This window comes from Schistocerca piceifrons, chromosome 2 (assembly GCF_021461385.2).
Source record: "Schistocerca piceifrons isolate TAMUIC-IGC-003096 chromosome 2, iqSchPice1.1, whole genome shotgun sequence".
NCBI lineage: Eukaryota > Metazoa > Arthropoda > Insecta > Orthoptera > Acrididae > Schistocerca > Schistocerca piceifrons.
This window is the reverse complement of record NC_060139.1, coordinates 206,575,853-206,599,897: the sequence shown is the minus strand read 5'-3', so window position 1 is coordinate 206,599,897 and position 24,045 is coordinate 206,575,853. Positions and strand designations below refer to the sequence as shown.

Here is a 24,045-nt window from a genome sequence, read left to right as displayed (position 1 = left end):
ACCGTTAGACTAAACATTTCTCGCGTATATTTGCCTTTTCCTTATATATAATTAAAAAAACTACATATACACCCATGTGATCTTTTGTTCTCTTCTTCGCAGTCGATTTTAACAGAAAACAGAAAAGGTGTTTTTCTGACTTATTGACTTATGATTAGAATATTACTACGGAGACTGAATAGTTAAAAACCTCTTAATCCTACTCGTTTGCAGATCAAAACTATGCGACTACTTGTCATTGAAGCTACTATCCTCACAGATCCAGCAACTGGAGAGGTATCTTATAGCCCATACACCAATGGAACCAACCGATTTACCCATCTATTTTAAGTGATTTCAGTTGCCAATCAAGGTTCCCTTTGCTGTCGTAATAAACAAGGCTCAAGATCAGCGTGAGAGGGAAAGACGAAATGGACGACAGAGGCGAGGTTGGGGGGGGGGGGAGGGGGGGGGGGAGATCGACGGGGCGAGGGAGGAGGAGATAAGCAAAGAGATGGAAGAGGAGGAGGGAGAAGATGATCAGGACATATTTCCAATTTCAATACATATTTAACAATTAGTTAGTCTATTATAATTTCATCTGTCAGTTCTTCGTGAATTTTAATTCTCGTTCTATTACACATACACACACACACACACACACACACACACACACACACACACACACTTGTAAGCCAAAACATTATGAACACTGTCCAACACGACGTTGGATGACTCCTGGTGGTGTTGCGGCATGTGACGCAGTAACAGAAGTACATACACTATGTGATCAAAAGTATCCGGACATCTGCAAAAACATACGTTTCTCATGTTAGGTGCATCGTGCTGCCACCTAGTGCCAGGTACTCCATATCAGCGACCTCCGTAATCATTAGACATCGTGAGAGAGCAGAATCGGCCGCTCCGCGGAACTCACGGACTTCCAACGCAGTCAGGTGATGGGGTGTCACCTGTGTCATACGTCTGTACGCGAGATTTCCGCACTTCTAAACATCCCTAGGTTCACTGTTCCGATGTGATAGCGAGGTGGAAACGCGAAGGACACGTACAGCACAAAGGCGTACAGGCCAACATCGTCTGTTAACTGACAGAGACCGCCGACAGTTGAAGAGGGTCATAATGTGTAATAGGCAGACATCTAACCAGACCATCACACAGGAATTCCAAACTGCATCACGATCCATTGCAAGTACTATGACAGGCGGGAGGTGTGAAAACTTGGGTTTAATGGTCGAGGGGCAGCTCGTAAGCCATCACGCCGATAAATGCCAAACGACGCCTCGCTTGGTGTAAGGAGCGTAGACATTGGACTATTGAACAGTGAAAAACGTTGTGTGGAGTGACGAATCACGGTACGCAATGTGGCGATCCTATGTTAGTATGTGGGTATGGCAAATGCCCGGTGGATGTCATCTGCCAGCGTGTGTAGAGCCAACAGTAAACTTCGGAGGTAGTGGCGTTATGGTGTGGTCGTGTTTTTCATGGAAGTGGCTTGCACCCCTTGTTGTTTTGCGCGGCACTATCACAGGATAGGCCTACATTGATGTTTTAAGTACCTTCTTGCTTCCTACTGTTGAAGCACAATTCGGTGATGGCGATTGCATCTTTCAACACGATTGAGCACCTGTTCTTAATGGACGGCCTGTGGCGGAGTGGTTACACGACAATAACATCCTTGTAATGGAATGGCCTGCACAGAGTCCTGACCTGAATCCTATAGAACTCCTTTGGGATGTTTCGAAACGCCGACATCGTGCCAGGTCTTCACCGACCGACACCGATACCTCTCTTCAGTGCAGCACTCCGCGAAGAACGGGCGGCCATTCCCCAAAAAGCCTTCGAGCATCTGATTGAATGTATGCCTGCGACAGTGGAAGCTGTCATCAAGGCGAAGGGTGGGTCAACACCATATTGAATTCCAGCATTACCGATGGAGGGTGCCACGAACTTGTAAGTCATTTTCAGCCAGGTGTCCGGGTACTTTTGATCACATAGTATATGTAAGCGGAGCAGACACGGACGGAGGATCACCCTAGTGATGATATGGGCTGCAAATGGGGCAATCCATTGAGGCAAGTGACTTTGACAAAAGGCTGGTTATTATTACGCAGAGCTCGTGAACGAGTATCTCGAAAACTGCGAAGCTGTTCGAATGTTCATGCGCTACTGTCGTGACCACCTACGGAAGGAGGTAGGACAGTGAAACTATCACTATGGACTAAATTGTTGGAAGTTCACGAGTCGTCACAGACTGTGGGGTTCGGAGGCTTGACTGCTTTGTAAAGCAGATGCTGATGCACAATGCTGATGCACGCACAACTGTTTCGAAGCACACCGTTCATCGTATACTGTTCAACGCGGAGCTCCGTTGCAGATCAGGCGTACGTGTTCACATATTGACCTAACGACATCGTCAGTTACAATTGCAGTGAGCACAGGACCATCGGGATTCGACCGTCGATCACTGGAAACGTGTCAGCTCTTCGGGTGAATAATATTTTTGCTAGACTAGATATACATCTACATCTACATGCATACTCCGCAATCCACCATACGGTGCGTGGCGGAGGGTACCTCGTACCACAACTAGCATCTTCTCTCCCTGTTCCACTCCCAAACAGAACGAGGGAAAAATGACTGCCTATATGCCTCTGTACGAGCCCTAATATCTCATATCTTATCTTTGTGGTCTTTCCGCGAAATATAAGTTGGCGGCAGTAAAATTGTACTGCAGTCAGCCTCAAATGCTGGTTCTCTAAATTTCTTCACTAGCGATTCACGAAAAGAACTCCTCCTTTCCTCCAGAGACTCCCACCCGAGTTCCTGAAGCATTTCCGTAACACTCGCGTGATGATCAAACCTACCACTAACAAATCTAGCAGCCCGCCTCTGAATTGCTTCTATGTCCTCCCTCAATTCGACCTGATAGGGATCCCAAAAGCTCGAGCAGTACTCAACAATAGGTCGTATTAGTGTTTTATAAGCGGTCTCCTTCACAGATGAACCACATCTTCCCAAAATTCTACCAACGAACCGAAGACGACTATCCGCCTTCCCCACAACTGCCATTACATGCTTGTCCCACTTCATATCGCTCTGCAATGTTACGCCCAAATATTTAATCGACGTGACTGTGTCAAGCGCTACACTACTAATGGAATAGTCAAACATTACAGGATTCTTTTCCCTATTCATCTGCATTAATTTACATTTATCTATTTTTAGAGTTAGCTGCCATTCTTTACACCAATCACAAATCCTGTCCAAGTCATCTTGTATCCTCCTACAGTCACTCAACGACGACGTCTTCCCGTACACACATCATCAGCAAACAGCTGCACATTGCTATCCACCCTAACCAAAAAATCATTTATGTAGATAGAATACAACCGGGGACCTACCACACTTCCCTGGGACACTCCAGATGATACCCTCAACTCCGATGAACACTCACCATTGAGGACAACGTACTGGGTTCTATTACTTAAGAAGTCTTCGAGCCACTCACATACTTGGGGACCAATCCCATATGCTCGTACCTTAGTTAGGAGTCTGGAGTGGGGCACCGAGTCAAACGCTTTCCGGAAGTCAAGGAATATGGCATCCGCCTGATACCCTTCATCCATGGTTCGCAAGATATCATGTGAAAAAAGGGCGAGTTGTGCTTCGCAGGAGCGATGCTTTCTAAAGCTGTGCTGATGCATCGATGATCGTCTCCACAAACGAAGTCGTTGAGGTGAACGGCGGCTCGAAATGTACAGCGCGCCACGGTCGCAAGCTGGTGGTAGCAATGTTATGCTATGGGAGACTTTCTTCTACGCTTGCAAGGGACCTGTCGCAGGAATCGATGACAGGCTGTCAGCTCCGAACCACCTGCACCCCTTCATGCGTGATGTCTTTTCCTATGGCGATGTCATCCTGCAGCAGTATAACTGTCCGTGTCTCGGAGCCATAACCATGCTACAGTGGTTTATGGAACATTATAGTGAACGCTGATGTTTCGGCGACCAAATTCGCCTGATGTAAACTCTATGGAACGCACCATCTGGCTCGCCATTGGGCGCCATCACTGCATACGAAAATCAGCAGCCGGTTGTTTACGTGAATAACATGACTTGTGCTTAGACATCTAATGTTACATACCTCCACAAACCCACCAACAAATGTCAGATCCTTGATACGCGGAATTATGGATGCACTTCGTTCCAAAGAAGTAGAAACAAGCTATTAAGCAGGCGATCATAATGGTTTGGCTCAGGGGCGGATCCAGGGGGGGGGGGGGGGAATGGGGGCAATTGCCCCCCCCCCCCCCCCCCCCTGGTGCGTGACCGATCTTTTTTTCCGACTGCTTTAGGGGGCTGATTACGTCGGCCTATCTAGTATGTTTTACTTGAAGTCGAAGATGTAAACAATGGCACGCAGTTTGATGTAACAATTCAAAAAGAGACCTTGAAGCCTCTTCCATTTAGTGAATAAACTACAGAAGAAACAACTATACCTACGAATAAAATGATAATATTCGCTGAGGCATGAGCGATCTGTGTCCCTTTTTTAACACTTTCCCTGCGGTACGTATGTAAGATTTTGTTTCTAGTGGCAATTTACGAAGAGATGGTGTTGATAATTAAGCGATGAACACCGAAGGAATACTTGAAAATATTCTCATTAGTTGCAAATAGTGAGAGCCTTACGACAGTCCCTTTTATTCTGCAATTGCACGTTTTCGATCTGGATGAACGCTTCTCCCCCCCCCCCCCCCCCATTTTGGCTTTCTTCTCACTTTGATGCGAAATGTGAACAAACATTAATTAGCCAAATGTAATAATTTACACGAAAATAACGTCTGTGGATTCATTCACAATCCATTCTCTCATACAGTAAGAATATAAATTTTACGGTCAGCAGATTCAAACAGATACTGATGTAATTAACAATATAAGATGATTATCCTGAACACAGTCAAATACCCTATTATAACTTTTCGCAGTCGTATCGTCATTGCTGCGTATAAACACATGCACGAAAGCAATTGATGAACTAATTTCGAAGATTTAAGAATGGAAAAGAACATTAGCATTTTTATAGATGCTTTACATTAGCAGACAAACACGGAGTTTTTCAAGTGCACGTGTCGTATTTGAAGGATATTTTTTAGGTAATGCAGTAAGTTACTTCATTAAACACACTTAACAAAAAACGATACACAATTACACTAAAAGCAGAATATATATATATATGTGTGTGTGTGTGTGTGTGTGTGTGTGTGTGTGTGCGCGCGCGCGCGCGCGCGCGCGTATATAGAGTATTAATTTTTTGGAAGGTTGTTGTTGTTGTGGCCTTCAGTCCTGAGGCTGGTTCGATGCAGCTCTCCATGCTAATCTATCCTGAGCAAGCTCCTTCATCTCCCAGTACCTACTGCAACCTACATCCTTCTGAATCTGCTTAGTGTATTCATCTCTTGGTCTCCCTCTACGATTTTTACCCTTCACGCTGCCCTCCAATGCTAAATTTGTGATCCCTTGATGCCTCAGGACATGTCCTACCAACCGATCCCTTCTTCTAGTCAAGTAGTGCCACAAACTTCTCTTGTCCCCAATCCTATTCAATACCTCCTCATTAGTTACATGATCTACCCATCTAATCTTCAGCATTCTTCTGTAGCACCACATTTCGAAAGCTTCTATTCGCTTCTTGTCCAAACTAGTTATCGTCCATGTTTAACTTCCATACATGGCTACGATCCACACAAATACTTTCAGAAACGACTTCCTGACACTTAAATCTATACTCGATGTTAACAAATTTTTCTTCTTCGGAAACGCTTTCCTTGCTATTGCCAGTCTACATTTTATATCCCCTCTATTTCGACCATCATCAGTTATTTTGCTCCCCAAATAGCAAAACTCCTTTACTACTTTAAGTGTCTCATTTCCTAATCTAATACCCTCAACATCACCCGACTTAATTCGACTACATTCCAATATCCTCGTTTTGCTTTTGTTGATGTTCATCTTATATCCTCCTTTCAAGACACTGTCCATTCCGTTCAACTGCTCTTCCAAGTCCTTTGCTGTCTCTGACAGAATTACAATATCATCGGCGAACCTCAAAGTTTTCTTTCTCCCTGGATTTTAATACCTACTCCAAATTTTTCTTTTGTTTCCTTTACTGCTTGCTCAGTATACAGATTGAATGACATCGGGGAGAGGCTACAATCCTGTCTCACTCCCTTCACAACCACTGCTTCCCTTTCATGTCTCTCGACTCTTATAACTGCCATCTGGTTTCTGTACAAATTGTAAATAGCCTTTCGCTCCCTGTATTTTACCCATGCCACCTTCAGAATTTGAAAGAGAGTATTCCAGTCAACATTGTCAAAAGCTTTCTCTAAGTCCACAAATGCTAGAAACGTAGGTTTGCCTTTCCTTAATCTTTCTTCTAAGATAAGTCGTAAGGTCAGTATTGCCTCACGTGTTCCAACATTTCTAAGGAATCTAAACTGATCTTCCCCGAGGTCGGCTTCTACCAGTTTTTCTATTCGTCTGTAAATAATTCGCGTTAGTATTTTACAGCTGTGACTTATTAAACTGATAGTTCGGTAATTTTCACATCTGTCAACTCCTTCTTTCTTTGGGATTGGAATTATTATATTCTTCTTGAAGTCTGAGGGTATTTCGCCAGTCTCGTGCATCTTGCTCACCAGATGGTAGAGTTTTGTCAGGACTGGCTCTCCCAAGGCCGTCAGTAGTTCTAATAGAATGTTGTCTACTCCCGGGGCCTTGTTTCGACTCAGGTCTTTCAGTGCTCTGTCAAACTCTTCACGCAGTATCGTATCTCCCATTTCATCTTCATCTACATCCTCTTCCATTTCCATAATATTGTCCTCAAGTACATCGCCCTTGTATAGACCCTCTATATACTCCTTCCACCTTTCTGCTTTCCCCTCTTGGCTTAGAACTGGGTTTCCATCTGAGCTCTTGATATTCATACAAGTGGCTCTCTTTTCACCAAAGGTCTCTTTAATTTTCCTGTGGGCTGTATCTATCTTACCCCTAGGGAGATAAGCCTCTACATCCTTACATTTGTCCTCTAGCCATGCCTGCTTAGCCATTTTGCACTTCCTGTTGATCTCATTTTTGAGACGCTTGTATTCCTTTTTGCCTGCTTCATTTACTGCATTTTTATATTTTCTCCTTTCATCAATTAAATTCAATATTTCTTCTGTTACCCAAGGATTTCTACTAGCCCTCGTCTTTTTACCTACTTGATCCTCTGCTGCCTTCACTACTTCATCCCTCAGAGCTATCCATTCTTCTTCTACTGTATTTCTTTCCCCCATTCCTGTCAATTGTTCCCTTATGCTGTCCCTGAAACTCAGTACAACCTCTGGTTTAGTCAGTTTATCCAGGTCCTATCTCCTTGAATTCCCACCTTTTTGCAATTTCTTCAGTTTTAATGTACAGTTCATAACCAATAGATTGTGGTCAGAATCCACACCTGCCCCTGGAAATGTCCTACAATTTAAAACCTTTGGAAGGCTGGAACCAAAAAATTCCCCCCCCCCCCCTGACCGAGCTCCTGGATCCGCCCCTGGTTTGGCTCATCAGTATATTGGGCCGATGCATAAGTTCGTAGCGTTTTTCCATAAGTTTAATGAACACAACAGACACTCGTAATACAGACTTTAGTTATCAATAATATATTCTCCTTCACTATTTACAACAGTCTGCCAGCGCCGTGGTAACTTTTCGATTCTGCGACTATAGAAATTATGTGGTTTTGAGGAGAAGAACTCGTCGAGCCTTGTTCTAAGCGCATTTTCATCCGGAAAGGAAGCTTCTTCAATGTTTTTCGATAGAGTTCTGAAAAGGTGAAAATCTGAGGGGGCAAGGTAAGGTGGATGCACACTCACTTCCCAGTCCAACTCCTGTATAGTGTTTCTTGACAGTCTAGCAGAATGCGGGCGGGCGTTATCGTGGAGTAGCATCACTTCGCGGAGACTCCCTTGTCGTTTATCGTAGATTGGTTGTGCAAGACGTCTCAGTTTTCGATAGTAAATGTGAGCAATGATGGTTACACCTCGGAGAAGCAAGTCATAGTACACCACACCGTCGCTGTTCCACCAGATGCACCACATTATCTTTTGTGGATGCGAGCAGCTCTTTGTACGGGGAGTTGCTACTTTATTTGGGTTGTAGGATAGGAGCAGTCGGTGTTGTCCACGAGCCAACTGATGACGAGCAAACAGAGATGCACATATGGCCACGCCCTGATTTTTGTGATTTTGGCTTAGATCATGCAGTACCCGTACACTCAATTTTTTTAAAAAATTTTCCTATTGCATGCAAATGTCGAACAATGGTGGAACGATCACAGTTCATCACATTTGCCAGTTCTCCAGTACACTGACGTGGATCATTGTGGGTTAATGCTTTTAAACGATCTTAATCTGTCCCCGAAAGTCTTCATGAACGTGAAGAGTCACTAATGTCTAAACGATCCTTCTAAAAACGAGAAAACCATTTTCTTGCTGTGTTCTGTCCAATGGCATTATCCCCACACATGGCGCAAATGTTTCTGGCTGCCTCCGTGGCTGTAACCTCTCTGCCGAACTCAAATAGCAGAGTATGTCGGAAATGTTCAGATTTCTCCACTTGGCAGTCAATTTTCTAGGATCCACAGCTCCACTGACTATCTCCAAATGACAAATTGACAATATATAAACTCAGATACCAACAGTGAACTATAAGCAAAAAGTGACAATGGGTAAATGAACCTATAACAACAGGAATACCAATGAGCAAAACAAATACGCTACAAACTTAGGCACCGACCTAATTTATGCGTCTTCTATCATTTTTACTACATCCATTGACACTCACCTGTCGATTATGGCTTGAATGATAATCATTTTTCTAACTCTATCAAAGGCTTTTCACACTTCTACAAAACACAGGTAGGCCGTACTATACTTCTTAGTTCTCTACAATCTGTCTTCGAGCGAAAATATAATCTATTTGACATATGAAGATGGTATCTGTTCTTTAGGAGATGTTCCGTAAGAGTTCGAGCACTGTTTGTGCATCTGCACAGAAGATGGTCAAATGGCCGGTGAGCCTTAACTAGATGGTATATTTTCTTTCGGACATGTCCGAATGTGGGAAAGTGGGACTCACGGGGAGCGTGCAAGGGATAAATCCCTGCAGGTGCACTGTCCTCTGTGCCCTCGGTGACTCAGACGGACAGAGCGTCTGCCATGTAAACAGGAGCTCCTGGGTTCGAGTCCCACTCGGGGCACACATTTTCAACTGTCCCCATTGATGCATATCAACGCTTGTGACAGCTTAGGGCCTTCATTTAATTATAATTTCATTCTAAGAGAGCTGCATGGTCACCGATGGCAGACATGTCCGAAAGAACAGATGCCATCTTCATATATAAAAAGATGGCATCCATCTACACTATGGCATATATACTACTGGCCTTTAAAATTGCTACACCACGAAGTTGACGTGCTACAGACGCGAAATTTAACCGACAGGAAGAAGATGCTGTCATATGCAAATGAGTAGCTTTTCAGGGCATTCACAAAAGGTTGGCGTCGGTGGCGACACCTACAGCGTGCTGACATGAGGTAAGTTTCCAACCGATTTCTCATGCACAAACAACAGTTGACCGGCATTCCTGGTGAAACGTTGTTGTGATGCCTCGTGTAAGGAGGAGAAATGCGTACCATCACGTTTTCGACTTTGATAAAGGTCGAATTGTAGCCTATCGCGATTGCGGTTTGTCGTATCGCGACATTGCTCCTCGCGTTGGTCGAGATCCAATAACTGTTAGCAGAATATGGAGGGTAATACGGAACGTCGTGCTGGATCCCAACGGCCTAGTATCACTAGCAGTCGAGATGACAGGCATCTTATCCGCATGGCTGTAACGGATTGTGCAGTCACGTCTCGATCCCTGAGTCAACAGATGGGGGCGTTTGCAGGACAACACCCATGTGCACGAACAGTTCGATGACGTTTGCAGCAGCATGGACTATCAGCTCGGAGAGCATGACTGTAGTTACCCTTGACGCTGCATCACAAACAGGAGCGCCTGCGATGGTGTACTCAACGACGAACCTTGGTGCACGAATGGCAAAACATCATTTTTTCGGATGAATCCAGGTTCTGTTTACAGCATCATGATGGTCACATCCGTGTTTGGCGACATCGCGGTGAACGCACACTGGTAGCGTCTATTCGTCATAGCCATACTGGCCTATCACCCGGGGTGATGGCACGGGGTGCCATTGGTTACACGTCTCGGTCACCTCTTGTGCGCACTGACGGCAATGTGAACAGTGGACGTTACATTTCAGATGTGTTACGACCCGTGGCTCTATCCTTCATTCGATCCCTGCGAAACCCTACATTTCAGCAGGATAATCCACGACCGCATGTTGTAGATCCTGTACGGGCCTTTCTGGATACAGAAAATGTTCGACTGCTGCCCTGACCAGCACATTCTCCAGATCTCTCACCAATTGGAAACGTCTGGTCAACGGTGGCCGAGCAACTGGCTCGTCACAATAGGCCAGTCACTACTCTTGATGAACTGTGGTATCGTGTTGAAGCTGCATGAGCAGCTGTACCTGTACACGCTATCCAGCTCTGTTTGTCTCAATGCCCAGGCGTATCAGGGCCGTTATTACGTCCAGAGGTGGTTGTTCTGGGTACTGATCTCTCAGGATCTATGCACCCAAATTGCGTGAAAATGTAATCACTTGTCAGTTCTAGTATAATATACTTGTCCAATGAATACCCGTTTATCATCTGCATTTCTTCTTGGTGTAGCAATTTTAATGGCCAGTAGTGCAGTTAAGGTTCACCGGCCATTTGGCTATCTTCTTCTGTGCAGATGCACAAACAGTGCCTGAACTCTTACGGGAATCGGCAGTAAAGCCGTGAGTAATGAGTATAATGGGCAGGGGCACTATGAGTTTAGTTCGGGACAATAAGTTGCGAATTTGGGTCTCACACGCCGCACGGGATTAGCCGAGCGGTCTGGGGCGCTGCAGTCTAGGACTGTAAGGCTGGTCCCCGGCGGAGGTTCACGTCCTCCCTCGGGCATGGGTGTGTGTGTTTGTCCTTAGGATAATTTAGGTTAAGTAGTGTGTAAGCTTAGGGACTGATGACCTTAGCAGTTCAGTCCCATAAGATTTCACAAACACACATTTTTGTCGGTTTCACGGGAGGCGTGCCAGAGATAAGTCCCTGCAGTCGCACTATCTTCTGTGTCCTCGGTGGCTCAGATGGATGCCGGCACGGTAGCTCAGCGTGTTCGCTCAGAGGGCTGCGTGCTCTCTGTAATTAAAAAAAAACTGATTCAAGGAATCAACGATAAACTTGAACGGATGTCTTGTGACGTCCGCCTAGACCAAACGCGACGAACTATGTCGAAAAAAAAGAAAAAAGTAGTTCCGGGTTCGATCCCTGGTCGCGGCACACATTTTCAACTGTCCCCATGGACTTATAGCAATGCCTGTATGCAGCTAAGGGTATTCATTTCACTGTAATTTCATAATCTATTTTGTTTCTGTTTTTCCTGAATCTTTGCCATTCTTTTGCTACTTCTATATCATGCTGTATTTTGTCTCTAATTACTAACGTTAACAGTTTTATGGTGGTGTCAAGCAGGTTAGTAGAATGATTAACTTAAACAACGCTGATCACCACAAAGCAAGTGCCTGAGCTGACAGGCGTTTGTACCTTGCCACGCAGGGCGTGCAGGCGCGAGTTGAGCTGGTGGAAGCGTGCGGCCAGCACCATGCTGAGCAGCATGACGAACAGGTCCATGAAGTTCCACGCGAACGTGTCGATCACGTTGGTCGCCCAGAAGACGAGGCAGCGCCCGTGGTCGTAGGCGACCAGCGAGAACACCTGCGGGTAGGCGCGCTCGCAGTACCGGCGCAGCCAGTCGAACCCGCCCGACGAACACGTCACCGACGTCACCAGGTTCGTGATGTTGGCCAACACGTGCTCCACTGGAAACGAGACGAGACCACGCTTCCAGTGCCAGAATGCTGCAACTGTCCTATGGTCTAAAATTTTGTGCTAAATAAATAATAACACTGATGTGACAAACGTTATGGGATGGGTCCTGATATTGTGTCGCATCTCCATTTGCTTGGCGTAGTGGAGCGATTCGACGTGGTTTGGGCTCAATAAGTCGTTGGAAGTCTACTTCAAAAATATTGAGCCATGCTTTCTCTACAGCTATCCATAATTACGAAAAGGTTAACGGTGCACGATTTCGTGCACGAAATGGCCTCTCGATTACGTCCCACAAATGTTCGATGGGATTCATGACGGTCGATCTGGGCGGGCAGATCATTGCCGAGAATGTTGTACAATACAATCGAGAAAAGTCGTGTCTCAGTGCCATGACGCATTGTCGTCCATTAAAAATACGTTGTTGTTTGGATACCTGAAGTCCATGAATGGCTGCAAATGGTCTCCAAGTAGCCGAACATAACCATTTCCAATCAATGATCGTTTCAGTTAAACCATAGGGCCCACTCCATTCCATGTAAATAAAGCCCACATCAACAGCTTGTACAGTGGCTTCTTGACAACCTGGGTCTATGGCTTATTGGGGTCTGCACCAAACTCGTATCCTACCATCAGCTCTTACCCACTTAAATTGGGGCTCATCTGACCAGGTTACAGTTTTCCAGTGTGCAGCACCCATCGGATATGGTCGCGAGCCCATGAGAGACGCTGCAGGTGATGTCGCGCTGTTAGCAAAGGCACTCGCGTCGTTCGTCTGCTTCCATAGGCCATTAACGCCAAAGTTCGCCGCAGTGCCCTAACGGATACGTTCTTTGTCCGTCCCACACTGTTCTCTGCGGTTATTTCACGCAGTGTTGCCTGTTACCCCAACAAATATCCGCAAACGCCGCTGCTCATGGCTGTCGGCCATTGCGTTGTCCTGAAGTTAGTATTTCCGGTACACTCTTGACACTATATATCTAGGAATATTAAATTCCCTAACGATTACCGAAAAGGAATGGCCCATGTGTCTAGCTCCAACTACCATTCAGCGTTCGAAGTCTGTTAATTCCCGTCGTGCAGCCATAATCACGTTGGAAACCTCTACACATGGATCACCTAAGTGCAAATGAGAGCTCCGCCGATGCACTGCCCTTTTCCACCTTGTGTACGTGATAATGTATATGTGCATATCGCTACCCCATTACTTTCGACGTATCAGTGTAAGGTGTCTTCAAGAGTCAGAAATTATGACCTCTTAGGCTGAAGGTATCTCAGAAGGGCAAGGAAGAGTTGGCCAACGTAACGGGCAAAAGCCTAATACCTGAACTGTAGGAAAATAAGAAAATCGGCATGCATGCGACAGGAAGCGCTACCTAATATGTTCCAAAACATCGGTCATAAAAACGAGGTTTTCGGGGCTTATACCTCGGATTCTATTGGTGACAGAAAGTTAGTGTCAAGTGTTCTGGATAGCCATTGGGCTAGGGACTATTTGTATATCCAACAGAAGGACCATCTTACTGTAATTATCCTACAGTACAGGGTCAAAGTTTGAACATTACACACCTCTTCCAGCTTAGGCAAATTGAGCAAATCGGTTAGTTTTTCTTGCGTAAGATGTGGTCCACTGTGTGCCTTAAGGGGCTTATGGAGGTACTATTTAGTTCAGAAACCAGAAAAACATGATTATTGGGTAGCAAAAGTGAGCTGCGGATTGCAAGATGGCTATGCACAGCTAATGTCTGACACTTCACTTCTTTTCTCTTTTGTCAGAGTTCAGCATAAACACTCTCTGTTTGCATTAACGTCCACGGTTCAAATGGTTCTGAGCACTATGGGACTTAACATCTGAGGTAATCAGTCCCCCAGGACTTAGAACAACTTAAACCGAACTAACCTAAGGACATCACACACATTCATGCCCGAGGCAGGATTCGAACCTGCGACCGTAGCGGGCGCTGTTCCAGACTGAAGCGCCTAGAAATGCTCGGCCACCACGGCCGGCGTTAACGTCCATAGAATAAATGACTGGGGTAAGGGAGGGACCCTTATTCTATGACAGAGCACAATAGTGTTCAAGCTGTAAACAGATTGGTTTAAAATGCTGACATTTTTTCACAGAAATACACTGATTTACACAGTTTGCAACATGACAATGTTAGGACAGTTGTCAAGATACCACATCTCGTCCTGAGTAAGTGAAATAACTCTAAACACAACAATATAAAATTTTAACTAGAAGTTTCTTTACAACATTATTCTTACTACTACGTTATGAAGTTGGTCAATATTACGATAAACCATTAAATTCCGGTTCTAAGTTTCGTACTATTGAGGATGACAATCAAGTCTACAGAGGATGGTTAGTTTTGTGAGAAGCTGAGCAAAAGATTACCCAAGATTGCTCGAGTTCACAGTGGTCGCAAGCTGGTGAATCAGCAAGTTACGCCTCTGCTCGTGGTATTTACTTTAGCTGCGATGAGTTGTCGTCTGCATGTGTACTCTCGTCCTCTGAAATTCCTATAAAAGTTATTCAAAACCTTTGCTGATTTTATCAGCAGAAACTCTCCTATGTTTCTCGTAAGGCGAGAAAACACGCACTCATCCCTAGTCTTGGAATACGGCAATATGCACGTGCATGGCTGGAGCAGCGTGCATATTACAATGCCCCCTCAGTTCTCGAAACAACAATTAACTATGTGGCTGGTTCGTTACTCCGCAGTTTGAGCTCAACGACGCTACAGCTAATATCTAGCTGAATGTCAGCAGCAGTGAACGGAGTGTTCACACAAATTTCTCCTCTGCGTCGTACAGAGCATTATGCGCCCCATTCTGCACTTGACGCCAGTTCAGAGTAGAGTGTCCTCGAAAATTTTGGTCTTGTCTTTCTCGTAGCAAAACTGTCCCCCACCTTGGTCCTCTCATGCTCCACGTCACAGCTTTTTCTGATCAATAGGAGTGTTCCTCTTGTTTGTGGAAACTCTATTTGCCAATCGCAAAGGCCCTACCATTAAACTGCATCGAAATCTTCCTAGTTCGTTTCCACCAGTTGGACATTTTGTGCCAGCCCCAGATACCTAAAAGTTACACGCATACAGCATGAGCATACTACCCACTGTTCACGTGATAAACTGCATCACTGGTTTGTTCACATCCATTTGGAAATTCCGAAACACAGTTTTCTAAAGCTTCTTGCCGTCCCACTCCGGCGGCCCGCTACTTGTTCGCCGGCAGGAGTCACCTGGCGCCCGTTCGTTGTCTCTCGCCACATGACGCCCCCTAAGAGCTTTCCGTTGTACTGCCCTTGTTGCACCCTTCATGCCTGCTCATGCCTGCTTCCAAACAAAACGTTTCCACTAGCTGCTTGTTTCACCTCTTGCTCATTGGCATGCAGTATACAGGATACGTGTGTTAATACCGTCGACTGAGTGACATCACTTTGCATTACATACTTATAGGCAAATCTGCTCATTTTCGCCTAAGTAAGTTAGGTGCTAGTAGAAACCCTTGGGCAACAGAAGAAATATTGAATTTAATTGATGAAAGGAGACAATATAAAAATGCAGTAAATGAAGCAGGCAAAAAGGGAGACAAACGTATCAAAAATGAGATTGACAGGCAGTGCCAAATGGCTAAGCAGGGGTGGCTAGAGGACAAATGTAATGATGTAGAGGCTTATCCCACTAGGGGTAACATAGATACTGCCTACAGGAAAATTAAAGAGACCTTTGGAGAAAAAAGAACCACTTGTATGAATATCAAGAGCTTTAATGGAAACCGAGTTCTAGAAGGGAAAGCAGAAAGGTGGAAGGGGTATATAGAGGGTCTATACAAGGACGATGAACTTGAGGACAATATTATGGAAATGGAAGAGGATGTAGATGAAGATGAAATGGGAGATATGATACTGCGTGAAGAGTTTGACAGAGCACTGAAAGACCTGAGTCGAAACAAGGCCCCCGGAGTAGACAACATTCCATTAGAACTACTGACAGCCTTGGGAGAGCCAGTTCTGACAAAACTCTACCACCTGGTGAGCAAGGTGTATGAGACAGGCGAAATACCCTCAGACTTCAAGAAGAATATAATAATTCCAATCCCAAAGAAAGCAGGTGTTGACAGATGTGAAAATTATCGAACTATCAGTTTAATAAGTCACAGCTGCAAAATACTAACGCGAATTCTTTACAGACGAATGGAAAAACTGATAGAAGCCGACCTCAGGGAAGATCAGTTTGGATACCGTAGAAATGTTGGAACACGTGAGGCAATACTGATCCTACGACTTATCTTAGAAGAAAGATTAAGTAAAGGCAAATCTACGTTTCTAGCATTTGTAGACTTAGAGAAAGCTTTTGACAATGTTGACTGGAATACTCTCTTTCAAATTCTAAAGATGGCAGGGATAAAATACAGGGAGCGAAAGGCTATTTACAATTTGTACAGAAAGCAGATGGCAGTTATAAGAGTAGAGGGGTATGAAAGGGAAGCAGTGGTTGGGAAGGGAGTGAGACAGGGTTGTAGTCTCTCCCCGATGTTATTATATCTGTATATTGAGCAAGCAGTAAAGGAAACAAAAGAAAAATTCGGAGTAGGTATTAAAATCCATGGAGATAAAATAAAAACTTTAAGGTTCGCCGATGACATTGTAATTCTGTCAGAGACAGCAAATGACTTGGCAGAGCAGTTGACCGTAATGGATAGTGTCTTTTAGGGAAGATATAAGATGAACATCGACAAAAGCAAAACGAGGATAATGGAATGCAGTCGAATGAAGTCGGGTGAAGCTGAGAGGATTAGATTAGGAAATGAGACACTTAAAGTAGTAAAGGAGTTTTGCTATTTGGGGAGCAAAACAACTGATGATGGTCGAAGTAGAGAGGATATAAAATGTAGACTGGCAATGGCAAGGAAAGCGTTTCTGAAGAAGAGAACTTTGTTAACATCGAGTATAGATTTAAATGTCAGGAAGTCGTTTCTGAAAGTATTTGTATGGAGTGTAGCCATGTATGGAAGTGAAACGTGGACGATAAATAATTTAGACAAGAAGAGAATGGAAGCTTTCGAAATGTGGTGCTACAGAAGAATGCTGAAGATTAGATGGGTAGATCACATAACTAATGAGGAGATATTGAATAGAGTTGGGGAGAAGAGGAGCTTGTGGCACAACTTGACTGGAAGAAAGGAGCGGTTGGTAGGACATGTTCCGAGACATCGAGGGATCACGAATTTAGCATTGGAGGGCAGCGTGGAGGGTAAAAATCGTAGAGGGAGACCAAGAGATGAATACTCTAAGCAGATTCAGAAGGATGTAGGCTGCAGTAGATTCTGGGAGATGAAGAAGCTTGCACAGGATAGAGTAGCATGGAGAGCTGCATCAAACCAGTCTCGGGACTGAAGACCACAACAACAACAAGCTAGGTGTCCTATTCACCTTCCCGTTGCGATGTATAAAAACCCTCTTGTAAGCTGCGAAATTGACCTTCATTTAATCTGCCACCTTACAAATGGGTAAAGTATGTACGATATATTCCGATGTAAAATCGGGTATTAGGAGAAAATGTAGTTTATAAATTGATGTAGAACGGAGAAATATGCTGTAAAGAGTCTCCGTTAGCATCAGAAGGGTTCTGGAAAGCCAATATTATAGCACATAGGTTTCAAGTGCTATTCAGAGATTGAAAGTTTGACATGGTGTGTGTGTGTGTGTGTGTGTGTGTGTGTGTGTGTGTGTGTGTGTGTTTGTGGTTTGAGGTTTTCGGGCGCTAAACAGCGTGTCATCAGCGCCCAAACGCATAGAAACAGGAACACCTGCGGTGAAGGGACGAAGACGGACAGCGAACAAGGAGAACGGCTAAAAGACACAGACCTGACGCAGTTCCAAATCCTCACATACAGAGGCAAAACAAGAGGAGAAGAAATGCACTAAAAAAGGAAAGGAAACACAAGGAAAAGAGAACAGAAATAGAAATGAAACAAGTAGGTAATCGTGACTGGCGGACCTCTTACCTAAAACCTGGGTGAGCCAGTCACCCAGCAGCACATTAAAATCCCCTCCCTAAAATCCGAGGCAACAAATTGGACAGGACACAAAACCGTAAGACCTTAACCACAATCGTTGCGTCGTCTTGCAAAATAGAGGGCAAATCCGGTGGCAAGGAAACCACCACCCTCTGGTCAGAGAATAAAAGACAGTCAAGTAAAATGTGGCGGACAGTAATCTGGACGCCATAAGCACTGCAGATTGGTGGGTCCTCCCGCCGGAGTAAAAAACCGTGCGTTAAGGGACTGTGCCCGATGCGGAGGCGAGTGAGGAGAACCTCATCCCGCCTGCATGACTGGTAGGACGTACGCCATGGCTGCGTGGTGGCCTTGACCAGACGCAGCTTATTTTCACAGACTGTCAGACACTCCTCTTCCCACTGACGCAAAACACGAAAACGCAAAAGGGAGGTAACATCATGGAGGGGACGGCATATTCAACAACGTGAGGGAGGGAACATGCATCTTAGGCAGCCACATCCGCCAGTTCGTTTCCCCTAATACCCACGTGTCCCGGCACCCAGCAGAAAGAAACCTCCTTCCCCTGCCGTTGCAGGTGGAGCAGGGCATTTTGGATGTTCTGGACGACTGTATCCGCTGGGTACAAGTGTTGCATGGTCTGAAGGTCACTCAGCGAGTCAGAACAGATAAGAAACTTAAGACTGGGAACACATCTCATCTGCTCCAACGCCAGCAATATCGCAAACAATTCGGCATCAAAGATGGTAAACGCCGCAGGAAGCGACTCGATCAGGGAAGACAACAGCACAACCAACAGAGTCCCCCTGTTTAGAGCCATCCGTAAATACTGGTACATGGTCGAGATGCTGGTTTAAAATATCGTAAAATAAGGGGGTAAAAACAAACGCAGGAGTGCAGCTCCTCCGGTACTCTGACAAGTCTAAAAGGACGCTGGGCCTCTGGAGCAACCAGGGAGGCAGGCGGGTAAAACCCTGGAGTTGGGGTGCCACACGCTCCACACCAAGGGACTCAAGCAAATGCTTGGCTTGAATCCCAAATGGTCTCGTTGCCCTGGGACGACTGGAAAAGAGACGTTCCATAGGCGGTCGGGCAACAGTAGGGTACGCAGGGGAGGTAGGACAGGCAAGGAATTGAGACACCCGTCGCACCATGAGGAGTTTCCGCTGGATGGCGAGCGGCGGTTCCCCTGCCTCAGCACACAGGCTGGGGATGGGACTGGTATGGAATGCACCAGTGGCCAGCCTGATACCCTCATGGTGTACTGCGTCAAGAATCTTCAGATACGAAGGCCTCGCTGACCCATACACAGTGCGTCCATAGTCAAGACGCGACCGGACAAAAGCCCTATAAAACTGCAGCAGACGCGCCCGATTTGCTCCCCAGGACCGATGGCTCAGACACTTCAAAATATTCAGTGCCTTCAAGGCCCCGTGGCCAGTTGCATCAACCCAGTCAGAAAGAAAGGACACAGTTCATTCTCCTTCGGAGTAACACCGCCTCTTGTTTGGATAATGCCCTTAATTAAGCGAAATAAAAAATAAATATTTGTCCTCCAATCGTGGACAACCGACCACCGAGTGATCCTCTGTCAGTTGTGTCGTTCGTTGTGGTATGGAGTTCTTTGGGGACAGTACACCTCTCTCCCGGCCGTCGTCGGCTGTTTTGGCCTCAGAGCCGCTACGTGTCAATCAAGCAGCTTCTCAACTGGCGTCACGAGGCTAGAGCATCCCACATCGGTCCTCCCAAGGAGAAATCCCTGGTGGTACCAGGAATAGAACCCAGGTCCTCCGCATAAGTAGATCCCACAGAAACACGAGGTTTTGGCAAAGACATGTAGCTCACTATCGTGGGCAGGCAGAAGTCGTCACTCATTACACTGACGCATAATAAACTTAATTGTGAGAAAGTTCACAGATTTCAGAAACAGTAACTTTAACATGCTGATTCCGTAATGATCTTACAGATTTTCGGGTATGATGGAGAACGATAAATGTACCAAATTTCAAAGATATCGACTGGCACCTTTCACCGAAAATTTCAAATACTCTCGGGTACTCTATATGCACTTGAGATTAGGGTGCCAGAATGTTTGGTGAAATAGGAATGTATGGGTGCTGTCCTGATAACAATGCTGTTGTCATCTTCAAAAGCGAGAGTGTCCGCAGCATACTCGTCATGAAGATATAGAAGAAAGGCGAGCACTTGGTCACAGAAAACGTTGAAATAAACATGCTGGAAATATTCGTGGTGACCTGAAAGAATGGGCCCAAGCTACGGAACCAAGAACACCCGATAAACACCACAGAACCACCTCCAGTCTGATATACACCCTCACACACTGTAGGTTGAAGGTGCACTCGATGTCTTGCAAAATTGCCACTACATCACACACTACCAGTTTTTTGCGCCCTAAAACCATAAAAAAAACCACTACCAGTCAATTAGTTTCTGCATTGTTTCGTTCTCCGAAGACATCAAGATTTATGTGCCATTGAGAACAGTGGCCCTCTAGGAGTTGCTCGGCTTCCTGTTTTCCAGTGCATGCAGTTCCCTTCGCTCGGATGAAGACTGAGATGGACCTACATTCACTGACATCAGACATGTCACAAAGGCACTCGTATCGGTCCTCTGCTATCGTAGGCCATTAACGCCAGATTTCGCCGAACTGTGCTAACGGATACGTTCGGCGTACGTCCCATGTAGATTACTGCGGTTATTCCACGCATTGTGTGTGTGTGTGTGTGTGTGTGTGTGTGTGTGTGTGTGTGTGTGTTAGCGCAGCCGTTGCTGCTCTCGACCGTTAAGTGCAGGCCATCGGCCACTGCATTGTCCTTGGTGAGCCTGAAATTTTGTATTCTCGGCACACTTTTGACCCTGTGGATCCCGGGATCTCGGGACACTGAATTCCCTAACGATTTCCGAAATAGAATGTCTCATGCGTCTAGCTTCAATTACCATTCCACGTTCAAACTCAATTAATTCCCACTGTGCGCCAATAATCACGTCGGCTACGTGATTGATTTAACTAAGGCATTTGATTGTGTTGCTCACAAAATATTGCTCCAGAAGTTGGACCATTACGGAATACGGGGAGTAGCTCACAATTGGTTCACCTCTTACCTTAGCGACAGGCAGCAAAAGGTCATTATTCACAATGTTGATAACGGCTGTGATGTGGGGTCTGAGTGGGGTACTGTCAAATGGGGGGTGCCCCAGGGATCAGTTTTGGGGCCACTCCTGTTCCTTATTTATATAAATGATATGCCCTCTAGTATTATGGGTAACTCCAAAATATTTCTGTTTGCTGATGATACGAGCTTGGTAGTCTAAAGGATGTTGTGTGCAACATTGGCTCGGTTTCAAATAGTGCAGTATGTGACCTCAGTTCATGGCTTGTAGAAAATAAACTAACGCTAAATCACAGTAAGACTCAGTTTTTACAGTTTCTAACACACAATTCAACAAAACCTGACGTTTTAATTTCACAGAATGGACATATGATTAGTGAAACTGAACAGTTCAAATTTCTAGGTGTTCAGATAGATAGTAAACTGTCGTGGAAAGCCCACGTGCACTATCTTGTTCAAAGATTTAATACTGCTATTTTTACTATTCGAACGGTATCAAAAGTGAGTGATCGTTCGACACGAAAATCAGTCTACTTTGCTAATTTTCTTTCGCTATTCTCGTATGGTATTATACACTCCTGGAAATTGAAATAAGAGCACCGTGAATTCATTGTCCCAGGAAGGGGAAACTTTATTGACACATTCCTGGGGCCAGATACATCACATGATCACACTGACAGAACCACAGGCACATAGACACAGGCAACAGAGCATGCACAATGTCGGCACTAGTACAGTGTATATCCACCTTTCGCAGCAATGCAGGCTGCTATTCTCCCATGGAGACGATCGTAGAGATGCTGGATGTAGTCCTGTGGAACGGCTTGCCATGCCATTTCCACCTGGCGCCTCAGTTGGACCAGCGTTCGTGCTGGACGTGCAGACCGCGTGAGACGACGCTTCATCCAGTCCCAAACATGCTCAATGGGGGACAGATCCGGAGATCTTGCTGGCCAGGGTAGTTGACTTACACCTTCTAGAGCACGTTGGGTGGCACGGGATACATGAGGACGTGCATTGTCCTGTTGGAACAGCAAGTTCCCTTGCCGGTCTAGGAATGGTAGAACGATGGGTTCGATGACGGTTTGGATGTACCGTGCACTATTCAATGTCCCCTCGACGATCACCAGTGGTGTACGGCCAGTGTAGGAGATCGCTCCCCACACCATGATGCCGGGTGTGGGCCCTGTGTGCCTCGGTCGTATGCAGTCCTGATTGTGGCGCTCACCTGCACGGCGCCAAGCACGCATACGACCATCATTGGCACCAAGGCAGAAGCGACTCTCATCGCTGAAGACGACACGTCTCCATTCGTCCCTCCATTCACGCCTGTCGCGACACCACTGGAGGTGGGCTGCACGATGTTGGGGCGTGAGCGGAAGACGGCCTAACGGTGTGCGGGACCGTAGCCCAGCTTCATGGAGACGGTTGCGAATGGTCCTCGCCGATACCTCAGGAGCAACAGTGTCCCTAATTTGCTGGGAAGTGGCGGTGCGGTCCCCTACGGCACTGCGTAGGATCCTACGGTCTTGGCGTGCATCCGTGCGTCGCTGCGGTCCGGTCCCAGGTCGACGGGCACGTGCACCTTCCGCCGACCACTGGCGACAACATCGATGTACTGTGGAGACCTCACGCCCCACGTGTTGAGCAATTCGGCGATACGTCCACCCGGCCTCCCGCATGCCCACTATACGCCCTCGCTCAAAGTCCGTCAACTGCACATACGGTTCACGTCCACGCTGTCGCAGCATGCTACCAGTGTTAAAGACTGCGATGGAGCTCCGTATGCCACGGCAAACTGGCTGACACTGACGGCGGCGGTGCACAAATGCTGCCCAGCTAGCGCCATTCGACGGCCAACACCGCGGTTTCTGGTGTGTTCGCTGTGCCGTGCGTGTGATCATTGCTTGTACAGCCCTCTCGCAGTGTCCGGAGCAAGTATGGTGGGTCTGACACACCGGTGTCAATGTGTTCTTTTTTCCATTTCCAGGAGTGTATTTTAGGGGAAATTCTTCTCATTCTAAAAGGATATTTTTGGCTCAGAAACGGGCGGTTCGGGCAATAAGTGGTGTTAGTTCACGAACCTCTTGTCGACCTCTGTTCACGAGTCTGGGTATTTTGACATTGGCCTCGCAGTATGTATACTCCTTATTGTCGTTTCTTATTATCAATATTAGCTTATTCCCAAGAATAAGCAGCTTTCACTCGGTTAATACTCGGCAGAAATCAAACTTGCATTTGGATCGGACTTCCTTAACTCTTGTGCAAAAAGGTGTGCAATTTACTGCTGCACCCATTTCCAATAAGCGGCCACTCGAAATCAAAAATCTTAGCAGTAATCCACGCGCTTTCAAATCGAAACTGAAGAGCTTCCTCATGGGTCACTTCTTCTATTCTGTCGAGGAGTTCCTTGAAAAATTAATCTGATTTTTATTGTATGCTGACAGCGTTTACTTAAATTTATGGACGGACTTCTGTAAGGTTCATGTACATTTACTTTTATCTGTTAATAAGTTTATGTTGTAATTTCATATACTAACACGTTCCATGACTTTGGAGATTTGTTCCTCAAGTTGGTCCTACGGAACTTGAGGAGTAAATAAATAAACCATTTCACGTGAATCACCTGAGTAGAAACGACACCTTAGAAACACCTCCGCTACCGCACTGCCATTTTTATACCTTGTGTACACGATTTCGCCGCCATCTGTGTAAGTGTATATCGCTATTCCATGACCACATATAATAAAATCGTGTGGAATGGTGGTGGCTGGCCTAGTTACGTTTACAAGGCCTTTGCCGGGTTTTTTTCTTTTCTTTTTTTTTAGTGTGTAGTGTGGACTGAAGAGATC

At 45.7% G+C, this 24,045-nt stretch overlaps 1 protein-coding gene across 1 annotated transcript in view; it reads right to left on the bottom strand.

Moving 5' to 3' along the window:
• The window catches only part of LOC124775263 (gustatory receptor for sugar taste 64e-like), a 155,989-nt gene that overhangs the window by 75,913 nt on the left and 56,031 nt on the right, over positions 1-24,045 (bottom strand). Inside the window, 1 exon segment of the mRNA XM_047250102.1 lies at positions 11,757-12,031. Within this exon segment, the coding sequence (XP_047106058.1) occupies positions 11,757-12,031 (275 nt within the window).